This window comes from Monodon monoceros, unplaced genomic scaffold (genome assembly GCF_005190385.1).
Source record: "Monodon monoceros isolate NGI ecotype Baffin Bay Population unplaced genomic scaffold, NGI_Narwhal_1 Super_Scaffold_19, whole genome shotgun sequence".
NCBI classification, from domain to species: domain Eukaryota; kingdom Metazoa; phylum Chordata; class Mammalia; order Artiodactyla; family Monodontidae; genus Monodon; species Monodon monoceros.
Window position 1 is genome coordinate 53,169,360 of NW_021703775.1, and position 16,012 is coordinate 53,185,371.

Sequence of the window (16,012 nt, forward strand, 5' to 3'; positions counted from 1 at the left end):
ACTTGAACATAACCTCCATGTCTATTTCTTGATCTTACCCCCGTCCCAGCTCCTAGTGTAGAGGTTGGCACCTACTTATTTTATGTATTTTTAAAGGGCCGAGCCATCTGATAATTTGGTTTTCTGCATAATATATATATCCTAAATAGGATAACTTTCAAGGATAGCGCCTGGTAACAGCTCCGACAATAGCATTCATTAACTGTTTGCTGAATGAATACCTGTACTGTGGCATACGTTAGTTCATTTCCGTACTTCGCATCTTAGTCAAAATTCTTACTGTGGCTTCAGTTGACTGCCCGTTCCATCCCCTACCCCCTCTCACAGGCTTTAAGTCATCAGGCTCCAAAGTCATCAGGCTCCTGATTCGAAAGGCCCGGAGGCAGTTTTCTCCCTGTCTCTGCGCTGAGGAGGCTGAGAGGGAGAAGGCGGAACGTCTGGGTTAAGGCAAAAGTGCTTCCCAGGGACTCAGGGGTGTGGAGGCCACTGTCAAAGCTTACCTAAGAGTAAGGAGGCGGGCAGGGTTCGCCCTAGCGGTTCAAGTGAGGTACCGCGCGCACTCTTTAAAGTAGGGTCTGACCAAACTCACTAACACCGGTTCTCCGGTGACATCACCACCCCTCTGGACTCCTGATTGGAGGAGTTCATTGGCTCAATTCTCGCGATGATTCTCCCTCCAGGTCCTCTTCCTTCCCTCCCCTCGCCTCGACCCGGTAGTCGACTACAGACCACGCTGTGAGCCACGGAGACACTGTAGAACTAGACCAGCTTCCGGGACTCGTCCTGAGAGCTGCGACTCTTCTCGGACTCTCACGTGAACGAGGTTTGGCTCCCAGGCGTCCTGCTTGTCCCATCCGCGGTAGCGTTCGACTCTCCACCACTCGGCTCGGCCACTTTGCTAGGGCCGCCAGGCGATATTCACCAATTCCCGTCCTTCAGTTACGCGAGAATTTGGCGGTCTTGAAACTGATTTCCGGTCGCTTAGGTCTCCATGGAGATAGCACTTTAACCACTTTTGTTTTACCTGTCATTCCCCGGCCTCCACGTCGTTGGGAAATTGCCCAGATAATGTTTGTGGGAGTCAGCCAGAAAGTTGTAGATGGGAGTGAAGCAGCAATCAGAAGGGAAGCAGCCAGTGGGACCCAGGAGGAGTATAATTTACTGAGCATCTTCTGGCCACTTAAGCAGTACCTTAAGGTGGGCACGGGATTTTCCGCTATTGGGAGGCCCAGTTCTTCAGGACAAACGTTTAGGCATCCATTGAGCACGCATAAGCACCAGACCTCTTTGTGCAGTCTTGAGGGTTCCAGGATCAAATCCGGGGGCAGATTTGCTCACCATTCACCAGAGAATAGCCTCCCCAGTTGTCTCTCTCTATTCTTTCTAAGCTTTGTATATTGGTGACTTACCTAGGAAGTGATCCCCAGTGATATTCCCCTTGATCTAATCTTGTCACTTTTCAGATTCTTACCTTGTCAGTGCTTTTCTAACTGTGTCCATTTTTATTACCATTTTCTGTTAAGTGGATTTTCACATTTCATTGCTGTATTGACTTCTTACTTAGCAAAGGGACCAAAGGTTCTTCAGTGTCAGGACTAGCTTGTCATTTGGATATAGAATTTACTTAAGATGACACGTAGTCCACTTGCTGCTGTTAAAGGTATACATACCTTTTAGAACATCACTGACAAATGTTTTTTAAATAACTCATTTGTTTATTCATCAGATATTTATTAAGCACCTAATATGTACCAGGTACTGTTTTGGGAATTGAGAATTAAAACAGTGGACAAAACAGATTAAAGTTGCTGCCTTCATGGAATTTATTACTAGGGGAGACAGATAATATGCAAATAAACAAGTTCTTGTAACTTCAGGTAGTAGTAAGTACTATGAAGAAAATAAAGCAATAGAAATGGTCTGTATATGCGTAGGAGTGGTGGCATTTTAGATAGAGTGGTCATGGAAGGCTTCTTGGAGGAGGTAATATTTGAGAGGAGACCTGAATGATGAAGAGTTGGCCTTGCAAAGATTTGGTGGAATAAGCCTAACAGACAGAGGTATCAGGAAGTGCAAAGTCCCCTAGATGGTGAAGAGAAGATTAATTTGAGATGAACTGCAGGGGAAAGCATGGCCAGATTATTTAGGGCCTTGAAGGCCAGAGTCTCAAATTTGGATTTTATTCTAAGTGAAAATGAAAGCCCTTGGAAAGTTTTAAGAAAGAGAGTAATTAGATTTGAAAAAATTTGCTTTGATGACTGTGAAGAAAATGGACTCTTCAGAAGCAGAATGGAAGTTTGGAGACCAGTTGGGAGGTTATTGCAGGAGTACAGGTGGAAAGGGTTCATTCAATTTCTCTTTGGGTATTCCCAGCATTGGGAAATTCTCTTTTGAAAGGCAGCACATTTTATAGTTGAACCATAGCGTTCTTCCTTTGTATTGAGCTGGAACTGGCCTCCCTGAAGCTTGCACTGACATTTCCTAATTCTATAGACATCTACAAATTCTATAGCCATCTCAGATAGAAGACATCTGGGACTTCCTTGGTGGTCCAGTAGTTAGGACTTGGTGCTTTCACTCCGTGGCCCCGGGTTCAATCCCTGGTCAGAGAAAAATCCTGCAAGCCGTGCAGTGCAGCCAAAAAAAAAAAAAAAAAAGACAGAAGGCATCTATTCCTCTTTCTCCAAAGCAGTCCTCCAACAACAGCAGCTCTTCTAAGGCACTTGTCCAGTCCTCTTTTCTCCAGGCCAAACACCTTTGGCTAACTGAACTGTTTTCTGAAAGGAGGTGCTCTCTTGGCCCTTCAGAAATCTGGCTGTTCCTTGGAAGCTCCATCATTTGCTATGGCTCCTTAAGATATGGCAACCAGCATAGCATCTAATGCTCCACATGTCACCTGACCTGTGAAGATGACCAAGGGATCAGGCATTCCCTTGGTCTAGCTGACTTCTAATGTGGTTTTTAACAGTCATGTTGTGCTATTGGCTCACATAATATTCAAACCACATATGCTGTTTCAAATCACATATTTTCTCCCCCACCTCCCCATCCTGTATTTCTAGATTATATTTTTCTAATCCAAATGCAGCATTTTACATTTATTTCTGTTTCATCTTGGTAATTTTATTCCAGTTTATTGGTCTTTTTTTTTTAATCCTAATTCCATTATCCAACATGTGCTCCCACCTTTGTGTCTTTTATAAATTCACTATGTTATGTCCTCTAATGTCTACATTATAAACACTGCTAAAAATGCTAACTGCACCAAGAAAAGAGCCCTGTGTGGCATTTCCCTAGTGGCTTGTCTTCAGAGCACATGGTACTATTAGTGTGTATCCTCTGAGTACATTTGTTCAGCCCATTATGAACCCTGTTAGCTGAAACAAACTGTTCGTTAACTAAAAGCAAACTCACAAGGATAGTATGTGAAAGTTTCCTTTATTAAATATTTTGCAGGAATAAAGATATAGCATCTCATGATACCTCCTGATCTGTCAGTCTAAGAAGTCACGGAGGTTAGGTATGCGTAGTTTATTTTTGAAAAACCATACTGGTTTCTTTGTTATTACTAAAATGAAGGTTTGCTGTATTTTAAAATATAAAGACTGGGTAGGTAAAAGTAACTTTAGACATTAATAAACTCTTCTTGAGTCTAAACAAGTTTTTCAAAGCAGAAATCCTTAGATCAGTAGTTCTCAGTCTGTGGCAACTTTGCTCCCCAGGGGACATTTGGCAATGACTAGAGACATTTTTTGGTTGTCACAACTTAGAGGAAAGAGGATGCTACTGACATCTAGTGGGTAGAGGCCAAGGATGTGTTAAATATCCTACAGTGTCCAGGACAACACTCTATAGCAAAGAATTATCCGGCCCAAAATGTCAGTGGTACTGAGGGCTTTAGTGCATTAGTGTCTTAAAACTCTTCTTTCTTGTAGTGACTACTGTTAATTCTATTTAAAATGGGTGTAAAGAAGAAGAAAGAAACTCAAGTTACTTCATTGACCGTTTGTCATCAGGACCTTGAAACTTTGAGATGTAAGTGATTTCTGACTTCATTTGTTGATCTCTTTTTTAGGTTGCAAACAGTATATTTATCTCTGGGACTCCATATCACATAATGTTCAAACTCTTGGTATTTAATTATTCCACGTTCTTTACATTCAGTTTTGGTTGTAAAATGGTTTTCTTAAACTTCTATCTTCAGACTAAGTTCTGCCAGGTTTTTTTTTGTTTGTTTATAAATATTTAAATTTTATAGAACACATGATGAAGGCAAACTCATATCCATATATTGTTAAATCACTGAAGAAATTTTTTTGTGTGTGTTATGTAGCTTTGGCTGATGTAGAAGGGAAGAATCTAGCTTCTTTGTTGTTACATTGTGTACAACTCACTGATGGAGTGTCACAGATCCATTATGTTAAACAGGTAAGGCTGATTTGATATTCATGAGTGCATCTTGAAGGTTATCATGCTATTATGGACTTTTAAAATTAACTGATAATTTTTGGTTCCCAATTATTTAATATAAATGTATCATTAAAGAATAAGGGATTGTTTTGTTTTTTCTATTCATTGTATGATATCTTTTTATTCAGAGTGGCAAAAGAAGCCATACTTAGGCTTCCGCCACTATTGGAGCTGTATATAGGTAGGATAATGAAATAATTGTGCATACCTTTTTGTTTGTTTGTTTTTTGAATTTTATTTTATTAATTTTTTTATACAGCAGGTCCTTATTAGTCATCCATTTTATACACATCAGTGTATACATGTCAATCCCAATCTCCCAATTCATCACACCACACCATCACCCCCCGCCACTTTCCCACGTTGGCGTCCATACTTTTGTTCTCTACACCTGTGTCTCAATTTCTGTCCTGCAAACTGGCTCATCTGCACCATTTTTCTATGTTCCACATATACGCATTAATATACGATATTTGTTTTTCTCTTTTTGACTTACTTCACTCTGTATGACAGTCTCTAGATTCATCCATGTCTCTACAAATGACCCAATTTCGTTCCTTTTTGTGGCTGAGTGATATTCCATTGTATATATGTACCACATCTTCTTTATCCATTCGTCTGTCAATGGGCATTTAGGTTGCTTCGATGACCTGGCTATTGTAAATAGTGCTGCAATGAACACTGGGGTGCATGTGTGTTTTTGAATTATGGTTTTCTCTGGGTATATGCCCAGTAGTGGGATTGCTGGGTCATATGGTAATTCTATTTTTCATTTTTTAAGGAACCTCCATACTGTTCTCCATAGTGGCTGTATCAGTTTACATTCCCACCAACAGTGCAAGAGGATTCGTTTTCTCCACAGCCTCTCTAGCATTTGCTGTTTGTAGATTTTCTGATGATGCCCATTCTAACTGGTGTGAGGTGATACCTCATTGTAGTTTTGATTTGCATTTCTCTAATAATTAGTGATGTTGAGCAGCTTTTCATGTGCTTCTTGGCCATCCGTATGTCTTCTATGGAGAAATGTCTATTTAGGTCTTCTGCCCATTTTTGGATTGGGTTGTTTGTTTCTTTAATATTGGGTTGCATGAGCTGTTTATATATTTTGGAGATTAATCCTTTGTCTGTTGATTTGTTTGCAAATATTTTCTCCCATTTTGAGGGTTGTCTTTTAGTCTCTTTTTTTTTGCGGTACACGGGCCTCTCACTGTTGTGGCCTCTCACGTTGTGGAGCACAGGCTCCAGACGCGCAGGCTTAGCGGCCATGGCTCACGGGCCCAGCCGCTCTGCGGCATGTGGGATCTTCCCGGACCGGGGCACGAACCCATGTCCCCTGCATCGGCAGGCGGACTCTCAACCACTGCACCACCAGGGAAGCCCCGTCTTTTAGTCTTATTTATGGTTTCCTTTGCTGTGCAAAAGCTTTGAAGTTTCATTAGGTCCCATTTGTTTATTTTTGGTTTTATTTCCATTACTCTAGGAGGTGTATCAAAAAAGATCTTGCTGTGATTTATGTCAAAGAGTGTTCTGCCGATGTTTTCCTCTGAGAGTTTTATAGTGTCCGGTCTTACATTTAGGTCTGTAATCCATTTTGAGTTTATTTTTGTGTATGGTGTTAGGGAGTATCCTGATTTCATTCTTTTACATGTAGCTGTCCAGTTTTCCCAGCACCGCTTATTGAAGAGACTGTCTTTTCTCCATTGTATATCCTTGCCTCCTTTGTCATAGATTAGTTGACCATAGGTTTGTGGGTTTATCTCTGGGCTTTCTATCTTGTTCCATTGATCTGTGTTTCTGTTTTTGTGCCAGTACCATACTGTCTTGATTACTGTAGCTTTGTAGTATAGTCTGAAGTCAGGGAGTCTGATTCCTCCAGCTCCGTTTTTTTCCCCTTAATACCGCTTTGGCTATTCGGGGTCTTTTGTGTCTCCATACAAATTTTAAGATTTTTTGTTCTAGTTCCGTAAAAAATGCCATTGGTAATTTGATAGGGATTGCATTGAATCTGTAGATTGCTTTGGGTAGTATAGTCATTTTCACAATATTGATTCTTCCAATCCAAGAACATGGTATATCTCTCCATCTGTTGGTATCATCTTTAATTTCTTTCATCAGTGTCATAGTTTTCTGCATACAGGTCTTTTGTCTCCCTAGGTTTGTCCTAAACCTAGGAATGTCCTATAAATATCAATTAAATCTATCTGGTCTATTGTGTCATTTAAAGCTTGTGTTTCCTTATTAATTTTCTGTTTGGATGATCTGTCCATTGGTGTAAGTGAGGTGTTAAAGTCCCCCACTATTATTGTGTCACTGTCGATTTCCTCTTTTATAGCTGTTAGCAGTTGCCTTATGTATTGAGGTGCTCCTGTGTTGGGTGCATATATATTTATAATTGTGATATCTTCTTCTTGGATTGATCCCTTGATCATTATGTAGTGCCCTTCCTTGTCTCTTGTAGCATTCTTTATTTTAAAGTCTATTTTATCTGATATGAGTATTGCTACTCCAGCTTTCTTTTGATTTCCATTTGCATGGAATATCTTTTTCCATCCCCTCCCTTTCAGTCTGTATGTGTCCCTAGGTCTGAAGTGCATCTCTTGTAGACAGCATATATATGGGTCTTGTTTTTGTATCCATTCAGCAAGCCTGTGTCTTTTGGTTGGAGCATTTAATCCATTCACATTTAAGGTAATTATAGATATGTATGTTCCTATGATCATTTTCTTAATTGTTTTGAGCTTTTTTTTTTAATTAATTAATTAATTTATGGCTGTGTTGGGTCTTCGTTTCTGTGCGAGGGCTTTCTCTAGTTGCGGCGAGTGGGGGCCACTCTTCATTGTGGTGTGCGGGCCTCTCACTGTCGCGGCCTCTCTTGTTGCGGAGCACAGGCTCCAGACGCGCAGGCTCAGTAATTGTGGCTCACGGGCCCAGTTGCTCCGCGGCATGTGGGATCCTCCCAGACCAGGGCTCGAACCCACATCCCCTGCATCGGCAGGCAGATTCTCAACCACTGCGCCACCAGGGAAGCCCTGGGTTTGTTTTTGTAGGTCCTTTTCTTCTCTTGTGTTTCCCACCTAGAGAAGTTCCTTTAGCATTTGTTGTAGAGCTGGTTTGGTGGTGCTGAATTCTCTTAGCTTTTGCTTGTCTGTAAAGCTTCTGATTTCTCCATCGAATGAATGAGATGCTTGCTGGGTAGAGTAATCTTGGGTGCACGTTCTTCCCTTTCATCACTTTAAGTATATCGTGCCACTTCCTTCTGGCTTGTAGAGTTTCTGCTGAGAAATCAGCTGTTAACCTTATGCGAGTTCCCTTGTATGTTATTTGTCGTTTTTCGCTTGCTGCTTTCAATAATTTTTCTTTGTCTTTAATTTTTGCCAATTTGATTACTATGTGTCTCGGCGTGTTTCTCCTTGGGTTTATCCTGTATTGGACTCTGCACTTCCTGGACTTGGGTGGCTATTTCCTTTCCCATGTTAGGGAAGTTTTCGACTATAATCTCTTCACATATTTTCTCTGGTCCTTTCTCTCTTCTCCTTCTGGGACCCCTGTAATGTGAATGTTGTTGCATTTAACGTTATCCCAGAGGTCTCTTAGGCTGTCTTCATTTCTTTTCATTCTTTTTTCTTTATTCTGTTGTGCAGCAGTGAATTCCACCATTCTGTCTTCCAGGTCACTTATCCGTTCTTCTGCCTCAGTTATTCTGCTATTGATTCCTTCTAGTGTATTCTTCATTTCATTTATTGTATTGTTCATCTCTGTTTGTTTGTTCTTTAAGTCTTTTAGGTCTTTGTTAAACATTTCTTGTATCTTCTCGATCTTTGCCTCCATTCTTTTTCCGAGGTCCTGGATCTTCTTCACTGGCATTATTCCGAGTTCTTTTTCTGGAAGGTTGCCTATCTCTACTTCATTTAGTTGTTTTTCTGGGGTTTTATCTTGTTATTTCATCTGGTACATAGCCCTCTGCCTTTTCATCTTGTCTATCTTTCTATGAATGTGGTTTTTGTTCCACAGACTGCAGGGTTGTAGTTCTTGCTTCTGCTGTCTGCCCTCTCTGTACATACCTTTTTTGTGGAGATAAGTTTAAAAAAAAATTCTATTAATCTTAATCTTCAAAAATTTTTAGCAGGCACGTTAAAAAGTTAACTTAAAATGTAAAGACTGTCCTTACGAGCATTTCATTATTAGGATTTATCATTTGAAGTTGCATAATATTTGGGGGGGAAGCAATTAAATGTATTATTGGTTTTCAGTAGTGCTACAGAATTCCTGTACCTTAAGCCATTAACAAGTCTACTCATTGAAGGTGGGTCTGGAGGGTAAAGTGGGAGTTGGGGGCATGGTTTAAATATTTAATAAATACTGAAATACTTTTAAATTAAATTAAATAGTGTTTAAATTAGTACCCTTAACAGTGTAGAGTGGAAAATATTACACATTAAAGGTGAGACTTAAAAAAGTATTTGAATCTATGTTACTTTACTATTCTTGATATTAGAAAAACATTACTATGGCTTTGAATTCTTTGGATTATAGATTGTGCCCTTACTGGAGAAGGCAAATAAAAATGGCAAGTGTGATCCCACTATTCGAAGTTGTTTGGATATTTTAGCAGGCATTTATCTTTCTTTGAATCTAAAGAATCCCTTGAAGAAAGTCTTGGCAAGGTAAGGAAAAAAAGAAAAGTTAGACGTTGTAAATGTTTAATTTGACCAAAAGTAACCAGTGTTTAAGGTTCCCTCTATGGTTTGGTAAAACTGAACTGAAATGTATCACTTAGCAATTTCATTCATACAATTTCTTCTTTGTTTTGTTTATTTACTTATTTATTTATCGTAACTCTTTAAAAATGTAAAAAAGCTTCTTAGGTCACAGACGTTAAAAAAATAGGCTGTAGGCTGTATTTTACAGACTCCTGGTTCAGTCCATTTGCATGTAATGCAATTATTGGTTAAGTTTAAATCTGTCATCCTGCTGTTTTTTCTGTGTCTCATCTCTTCTTGGTCTAAACGGATGTTTAAAGCATATATTCCTAAGCATACATTAGGAATATATTACCATATTACCTATATTACACAGGTAATACAGGAATATATGCTTAGTGTAGAAAGTTTAAGCAGTATAGGAGTACACAAAATAAAAAGTGAGCCTTCCTTTTCACTATTTCTGGCTTATCTTTTCTTAGTAAAGGTTATCACTTGACATTTTGGTGTTTCTAGACCTTTCTTTTGGGTTTAGTGTGTGTTATACTTTAGTTTTTATTTTTTATGTAAATGGGGTTATACTCTACATATTTCTCTGTAGGTTGTTTTTCACTAAGGAATGTCTTAGAGATATTTTCAGGTCAGTATAGTCCTTCTTTTTTTTAAAATTGTGGTTAAAAAAAGCCCACATAACATAAAATTTACCATCTTAACCATTTTTGAGTGTACAGTTCAGTAGTGTTAAGTGTATTCACATTGTTGTGCTGTGGATCTCTAGAACTTCTCCATCTTACAAAACTGAAACTCTATACCCATTAAACAACTACTCCCTATTTCCTCCTCCCCCTAGCCCTTGGCAACCACCATTCTGCTTTCTTTTTCTATGATTTTGATTACTTTAGATACCTTGTATAAGTAAAACATTTGTATTTATCTTTCTGTGACTGACTTATGTCCTCAAGGTTCATCCATGTTGTAGCATGTGATAGGATTTCCTTCCTTTTTAAGGCTGATTAATACTCTATTGTATGTATATAGCACATTGTGTTCATCCATTAGTCTGTTGATAGACATTTGGGTTGCTTCCTCTTTTTGGCTATTGTGAATAATGGACATGGTTGTGCAAATATCTCTTTGAGATCCTGCTTTCAGTTCTTTAGGGTATATAGCAATCCCCCGCAAGTGGGATTGCTGGATCATATGGTAATTTTATTTTTAATTTTCTGAGGAACTTCCGAACAATTTTCCATATGGCTGCACCATTTTACATTTCCACCGAAAGTCCTCATTCTTTCTAACAGCTAGATATTCCATAATATGGATGTACCGAAATTTATATGCGCCGTATTACATATTATTTAATCACTTCTCCATTGATAGCTTGTTTTCAAGTTTTCATTATTCCAGCAATGCTACAGTGATAGTCTTAATTATGTATATAATATGTGTATTTCTCTGAAATGAATTCCTAGAAGAGGAATTTCTTGACCAAACTTACGCCTATCAAAATTTTTGATAGATATTGCTAAATCGTAATCCTCAACACGATACCATGTTATACTCCTTCTAACAAGTGAATAAGAGTGCCTTTTTCTTCATATCTTTCCAACACTGAATAAAATCAATCTTTAAATCTTTTAAAATTTGGTAGGTGAAAAATGGTGTTATGTTATAATTTGCATTTGCCAGGTTACTAGTGAGAGTGAATTTTTTTTATTTGTTTTAAATTTATTTATTTATTTATTTTTGGCTGCATTGGGTCTTCGTTGCTGCCCGCGGGCTTTCTCTAGTTGTGGCAAGTGAGAGCTACTCTTCGTTGCAGTGTGTGGGCTTCTCATTGTGGTGGCTTCTCTTGTGGAGCATGGACTCTAGGCACGCAGGCTTCAGTAGTTGTGATATGCGGGCTCAGTAGTTGTGGCTCGCAGGCTCTAGAGCGCAGGCTTAGTAGTTGTGGCACATGGGCTCTAGAGCGCAGGCTCAGTAGTTGTGGCACATGGGCTTAGTTGCTCTGTGGCATGTGGGATCTTCCCAGACCAGGGCTTGAACCCATGTCCCCTGCATTGGCAGGCGGATTCTTAACCACTGAGCCACCAGGGAAGTCCCCAAGAGTCAATATTTTTTAACGTGTGGATTTTGACTATTTTACTTTTTTTTGGTGATTACATATCTTAGTATGTTTTCTTGTTAGAATATCTTTTTTTTTTTTCTTTAAGCAAGTGTATTTATTGTGTTATAAAGCAAATGATCAAATACTGGCCAGTTATAGGGTTTCGGTGAAGTAGTCGACAAATGTCATTGAATATCCTGATGTTTTCCATCTTTTTCTCATTGTTTTGGCCCTATCTTCCCTCAGAGTTACAAGGGGCTAAAGCAGTTACAAGCACCTTATATAGACTTTACTGCAATTGGCAAAAAGAAAAAAAAAGGAAATTTCCTCCTCCGCATTTCTTTTTATTGGAGAGAAAAAACATTTTGTGGAAGGTCCCACTAGACTTTTCATTGAAGGTCCTGTCGATATTCATTGTCAAGATTGGGTCATATACTTTCTCTCTCCCTCGTTGTAAAAAATGGTTAGGAAGCAAAGGTGTCACACCTTTAGCCCTTTAGTGGAAGGTGAGCTTTGCCAGCAAAGAGGGGTGTGGAGAATGCCTGCAGGAAGGCAGCCAACTGTAGAATGTCTTTATTTATAAGAGATCTATACAGATTACGTGCCAAATATATTCCTTTATTTTGTTACTTGTCTTTAAACTTTCTTCCTGGTGTTTGCTTTATAAAAATTAAAAAAAAATTTTCATACTCAAACCTGCAAATATTTTCCTCTGTATAGATTTCTGAGTTTCAGCTTGTATATGCTTTCTCTAATACAAGATTATATAAAATTACTTATCTGAAAATACTCTTTTTGTTTAACTTTTAAATCTATCTGGTATTAAGTTTTGAGTGTAGTGTGAGATAGAGATCCAACTTAGTTTTCTTTTCTGTATGGGGAGCCACTTATCCCCAAACTGTTGAATAGTCCATTATTCACCACATATTTGAAATGCCATATTATTATGTTCTATGGTCTTGTATAAGCAAAGGTTTGATTTTAGACTTGGGTCTATTTGTTTACCCACCAACATCACACTTTTATTCACTATAGTTTGATACTATGGTTTAATTATATACTAGAACAAGTCATCTCTGTAGTGACTCTTGTTTTTCAGAATATTCTATTTTCAAATTTTTTTTTCTTTCCAGAAAAGCTTTAGAACTGTTGAGTCAAATTTTTAAAAAAATGTTAATTTAGATTAACTGTGGTAAATTGGCATTAAATTTAATTTATCCATTCAGTAAATTTTTATTGATTATCTACTATGTGTCAAGTATTCTTCTAGGCATTGGGGAAACAGTGAATAGAACAGTCCAGAACAGAGGTTACTTCTAAGAGGAAGACAGAAGATAGATAAATAAGCAAAATATATAGGAATTAGAGGGCATGAGTGCTATGGAGAAAAAAAAATAAAGCAGAGAATTGGGAAAGGGAGTACCAAGGATGGGGTGAGGGTTACAGTTTAAAATATAGTAGTGACTTCATACATCTTTGCTTAGTGTCATTGATAGGGTGATGTTTGAGATTGACCTGAAAGGGGCGAGGAAATGATTATTGGGTATATTTGAGGGAAGAGAGTTCCAGGTAGAGGAAATAACAAGTACAAAGACTTTGGCATGTTGTTGGAATGGAGGAAGGCTGTGTAGCTAGAGTGAAGTGAACAAGGATCAAGATGAGGCAGAGAGATAATGGTGGGCCCAGATTGTGTAGGGTCTCATAAGTCAATGTAATCTCTTTGGCTACTGCTTTGACTGAGAAGAACATTGTTGGACGGTTTCACGCAGAGGAGTAACATGTTATCTTAGTAATATCACTCTGGCTGCTCTGTTGAGGATAGTCTGCAGAATGGGAGGGAATTAATATGGAAGCAGGGAGACCAGATGAGAGGGAGTTCCTGATCTGTCTTCTAGTGGTGTAATGTTATAATTTCCTGGCTGTATTTTGAAGGGGTCATTCAATATTTCTTCATTTATAATATTCCCCTCCCTCCCTACATATCCTTGTACATACTCTAAGGTTGTCAGATTTTTAATATTTGGTTCTTTTTCTAGCTCACTAAATGACCTACCTGAATTTTTTCTAACTGAGGCTACACAGAGTTTTACTTCTCGTCTTCAGGAAGAATTGAATACTACTACTGATCTATACTCTTGTAGGAAAGTTATTGACAATATATCTTCCTGTATGGAGAACTTTGACTTGGGTAAGCCACCTCTTTTCTAGTACTTTTTCTGGCTAACACCTGTCGTTACATCAGTGTTTTAAATGATGTTAATTTTGGTTCTGAAACTGCTTACCAGTGTTAATTTTCCCCCCACAGGTAGATCAAGTGTTAATAATCTTCTTGAAAATGGTAAGTCCTATTATTTATTTTATTCTGAGAGGTGACTGCTTGTGTAAGTCATTTTGGAACTGGTTCTTTTAAGTTTCTTGGCAACGGGTGGAGTACTGCAGATGACTAACGTACATGGTGTGCCTTCCTTTTAAATTTCTACTTCTGTGATATCATTTTGGGTAGCAGTGATTTAAAATATTTTCTTGTGCTGAAGTCAAAGTTCACAGTTTTAAATTTTTCATTATATTCTTTTTGTTTCAGTGCTTCATTATCTACAGAAGAGTTTAATTGAAATCTCAGAAGAAAACAGGCAAGTGTTAACATGTTTCCATGCTTGTTTATGTGTGTGTGTACACTTGCAGTTGTGCATTGTGTTTGTACAAAGGAAATTGTATTGCTTGCTTTTTTTTATTTGGCTGCGCCATGCACCTTGCGGGATCTTAGTTCCCCAACCAGGGATTGAACCCATGCCCCCTGCAGTGGAAGCACAGTCTTAACCACTGGACTGCCAGGGAAGTCCCCACAAAGGAAATTTTTAAGAAGGGTCCAGAATGTGCTCCTTTCCATCCCTCTCCATTAATATTAGATGTAATTATTTAAATTTATTTTCTTGAGGTTTAATATTTAATTTTAAAAGATCAAATAAATTATTATGAGAATAAATGAGAAAGGGAAGAGCTTTTTCCTGTACTGGAGTGTTCCTTTTTCATAGCATCCTGTTTTTATTTTGTGGATGAAATATGCTCTGTTATCTCTCTGAGGATATTAATAGTAAGGTTTTTTTTTTAAGTTTTCTTATCTTTACATGGGTCTCTATTTCTTCCAACCTGCTTTTTTTCTGTTTGCTGGTTTTGGTCACTGTATTTGTTGCTAGAAGCTTTCCTTGGAAGTCTGGTGATCCTTGGCTGAGCACTTATTTAAGATTGGAGCACAGAGAGTTGACTTGGATCTCTGTACGTATGGTTGGGGCTGATTGCAGGCTTTATTGTAGGCTAGTCTAGCTGGGCTGTTTCTTTGGGGGAACGCTTGATGCCAGTATCTTTAGGCCTTTTTGCATGGGTAGTAGATTTGCCATGGAAGAATCTTTCAAACCATTGGCTTAATATTCTGGTTGCTGAGTGAGGGAAGAAAGCTGAGATCTTGGCATTTAGCATTTATTGTGCATATATTTTCCTAATTCTCCTGTTTGCAATATGGTATCATTGCTTTATGTGTGTGTGTTGTCTTCCTGTCCAGACACTTTTTACCTTCTCTGGAGGTAAAACAGTTGTTTACTAGCTTGGAGGTATGATCCACAGTTGTCATTCTCAGAGCATAGCCACTCTTCCTGTTTTCATGCCTACATTTAGCTCCACATCAAGGAGCAACTGGTGCCAACAATTTCTTAGTCTTTGGGGGCTGCAAATCGGGTTGCTCTGGGCTTGTTCTCTGACTTAGGATTCACCTTTCTTGATTCTGCTAAGTCAGTTATCACTTGTCCATCTGCTCCTAAAATTTTAGTATTATTGTCTTTTGTTGCCCTAGTGTATTTATGTCTTTTTACGTTTTAAATCCCTTGGTTGTTGGTTTAGGGAGGTTCTGGGGGAGAGTAGAAGTAATATCTTTGTGCCATCATTAACCCAAGTCTCCTTTTACCTTACCAGGAGCTCCTTCTCTGTTTCCTTCTAGGCTCTTCTTCCTCTGCTCATCTCTTAAATATGAGTTCTGTCCTTTTCATTCTGTTTGTTCTGACTGCTTTATATCATCCACTTCTTTGGTGTCAGCTACCATCTCTATACTTAGGATTCCCAGGCATCACTCCAAGTTAGATCTTTTCCTTGAGTGGTAGACTCATGTAGCGGTTGTCTCCTGGTTGTTTTACAGGGTGCCTCAAATTCAATGCATCCAAAAGAAAATTCACTGTCCTTTTATATATTGTCGTTTTACCCACAACCCCTGGTAACCTCTATTCTACTTTATGTCTCTTTGAATTTGCATGTTCTAGATAAACTCAAATAAGTGGAATACAATGTTTGTCCTTTTGTGTCTGTATTATTTTACTTATAATGTTTTAAGGGTTAATCTATGTTGTAGCATGTGTCAGTTTCACTCCTTTTAATGGCAGAATATTCCATTTTATATATAGGCCACATTCTGTTTATCCATTCATCTGTTGATGGACATTTGGGTTGTTTCTGCCTTCTGGCTAATGTGAATAATGCTGCCATAAACATTGGTATACCAGTATCTGCTTGAGTCTCTACTGTCAGTTCCTTTGGGTATATACTTAGGAGTAGAATTGCTGGATCATATAGTAATTCTATGTTTAACTTTTTGAGGAGCGAGCCCCCAAACTGTCTTCCCTGACTTTTGTTTTAATATTATCATTGCTCTTGTGTTCTGCTATGTTGAGAATAGACTGAGAAGAGCAAGGAT

The 16,012-nt window shown here is 38.5% G+C and overlaps 1 protein-coding gene across 9 annotated transcripts in view; it reads left to right on the forward strand.

Moving 5' to 3' along the window:
- Positions 1 to 699: 699 nt before the first annotated feature.
- Positions 700 to 16,012, forward strand: part of THADA (THADA armadillo repeat containing) — a 313,009-nt gene continuing 297,696 nt past the window's right edge. For 7 of the 9 annotated variants that reach the window (XR_003794967.1, XR_003794966.1, XR_003794968.1 and 4 more), the window contains exons 1-7: positions 700 to 823; positions 3,936 to 4,035; positions 4,334 to 4,428; positions 9,004 to 9,134; positions 13,314 to 13,465; positions 13,583 to 13,615; positions 13,859 to 13,907. Coding sequence is in view for 6 of the 9 variants with exons in the window: in XM_029232473.1 (XP_029088306.1) it covers positions 3,960 to 4,035; positions 4,334 to 4,428; positions 9,004 to 9,134; positions 13,314 to 13,465; positions 13,583 to 13,615; positions 13,859 to 13,907 (536 nt within the window). In the remaining 3 variants the exon portion in view is untranslated. The remainder of the gene's footprint in view (positions 824 to 3,935; positions 4,036 to 4,333; positions 4,429 to 9,003; positions 9,135 to 13,313; positions 13,466 to 13,582; positions 13,616 to 13,858; positions 13,908 to 16,012) is intronic. The other 2 variants (XM_029232476.1, XM_029232478.1) reach the window with 2 other exon arrangements.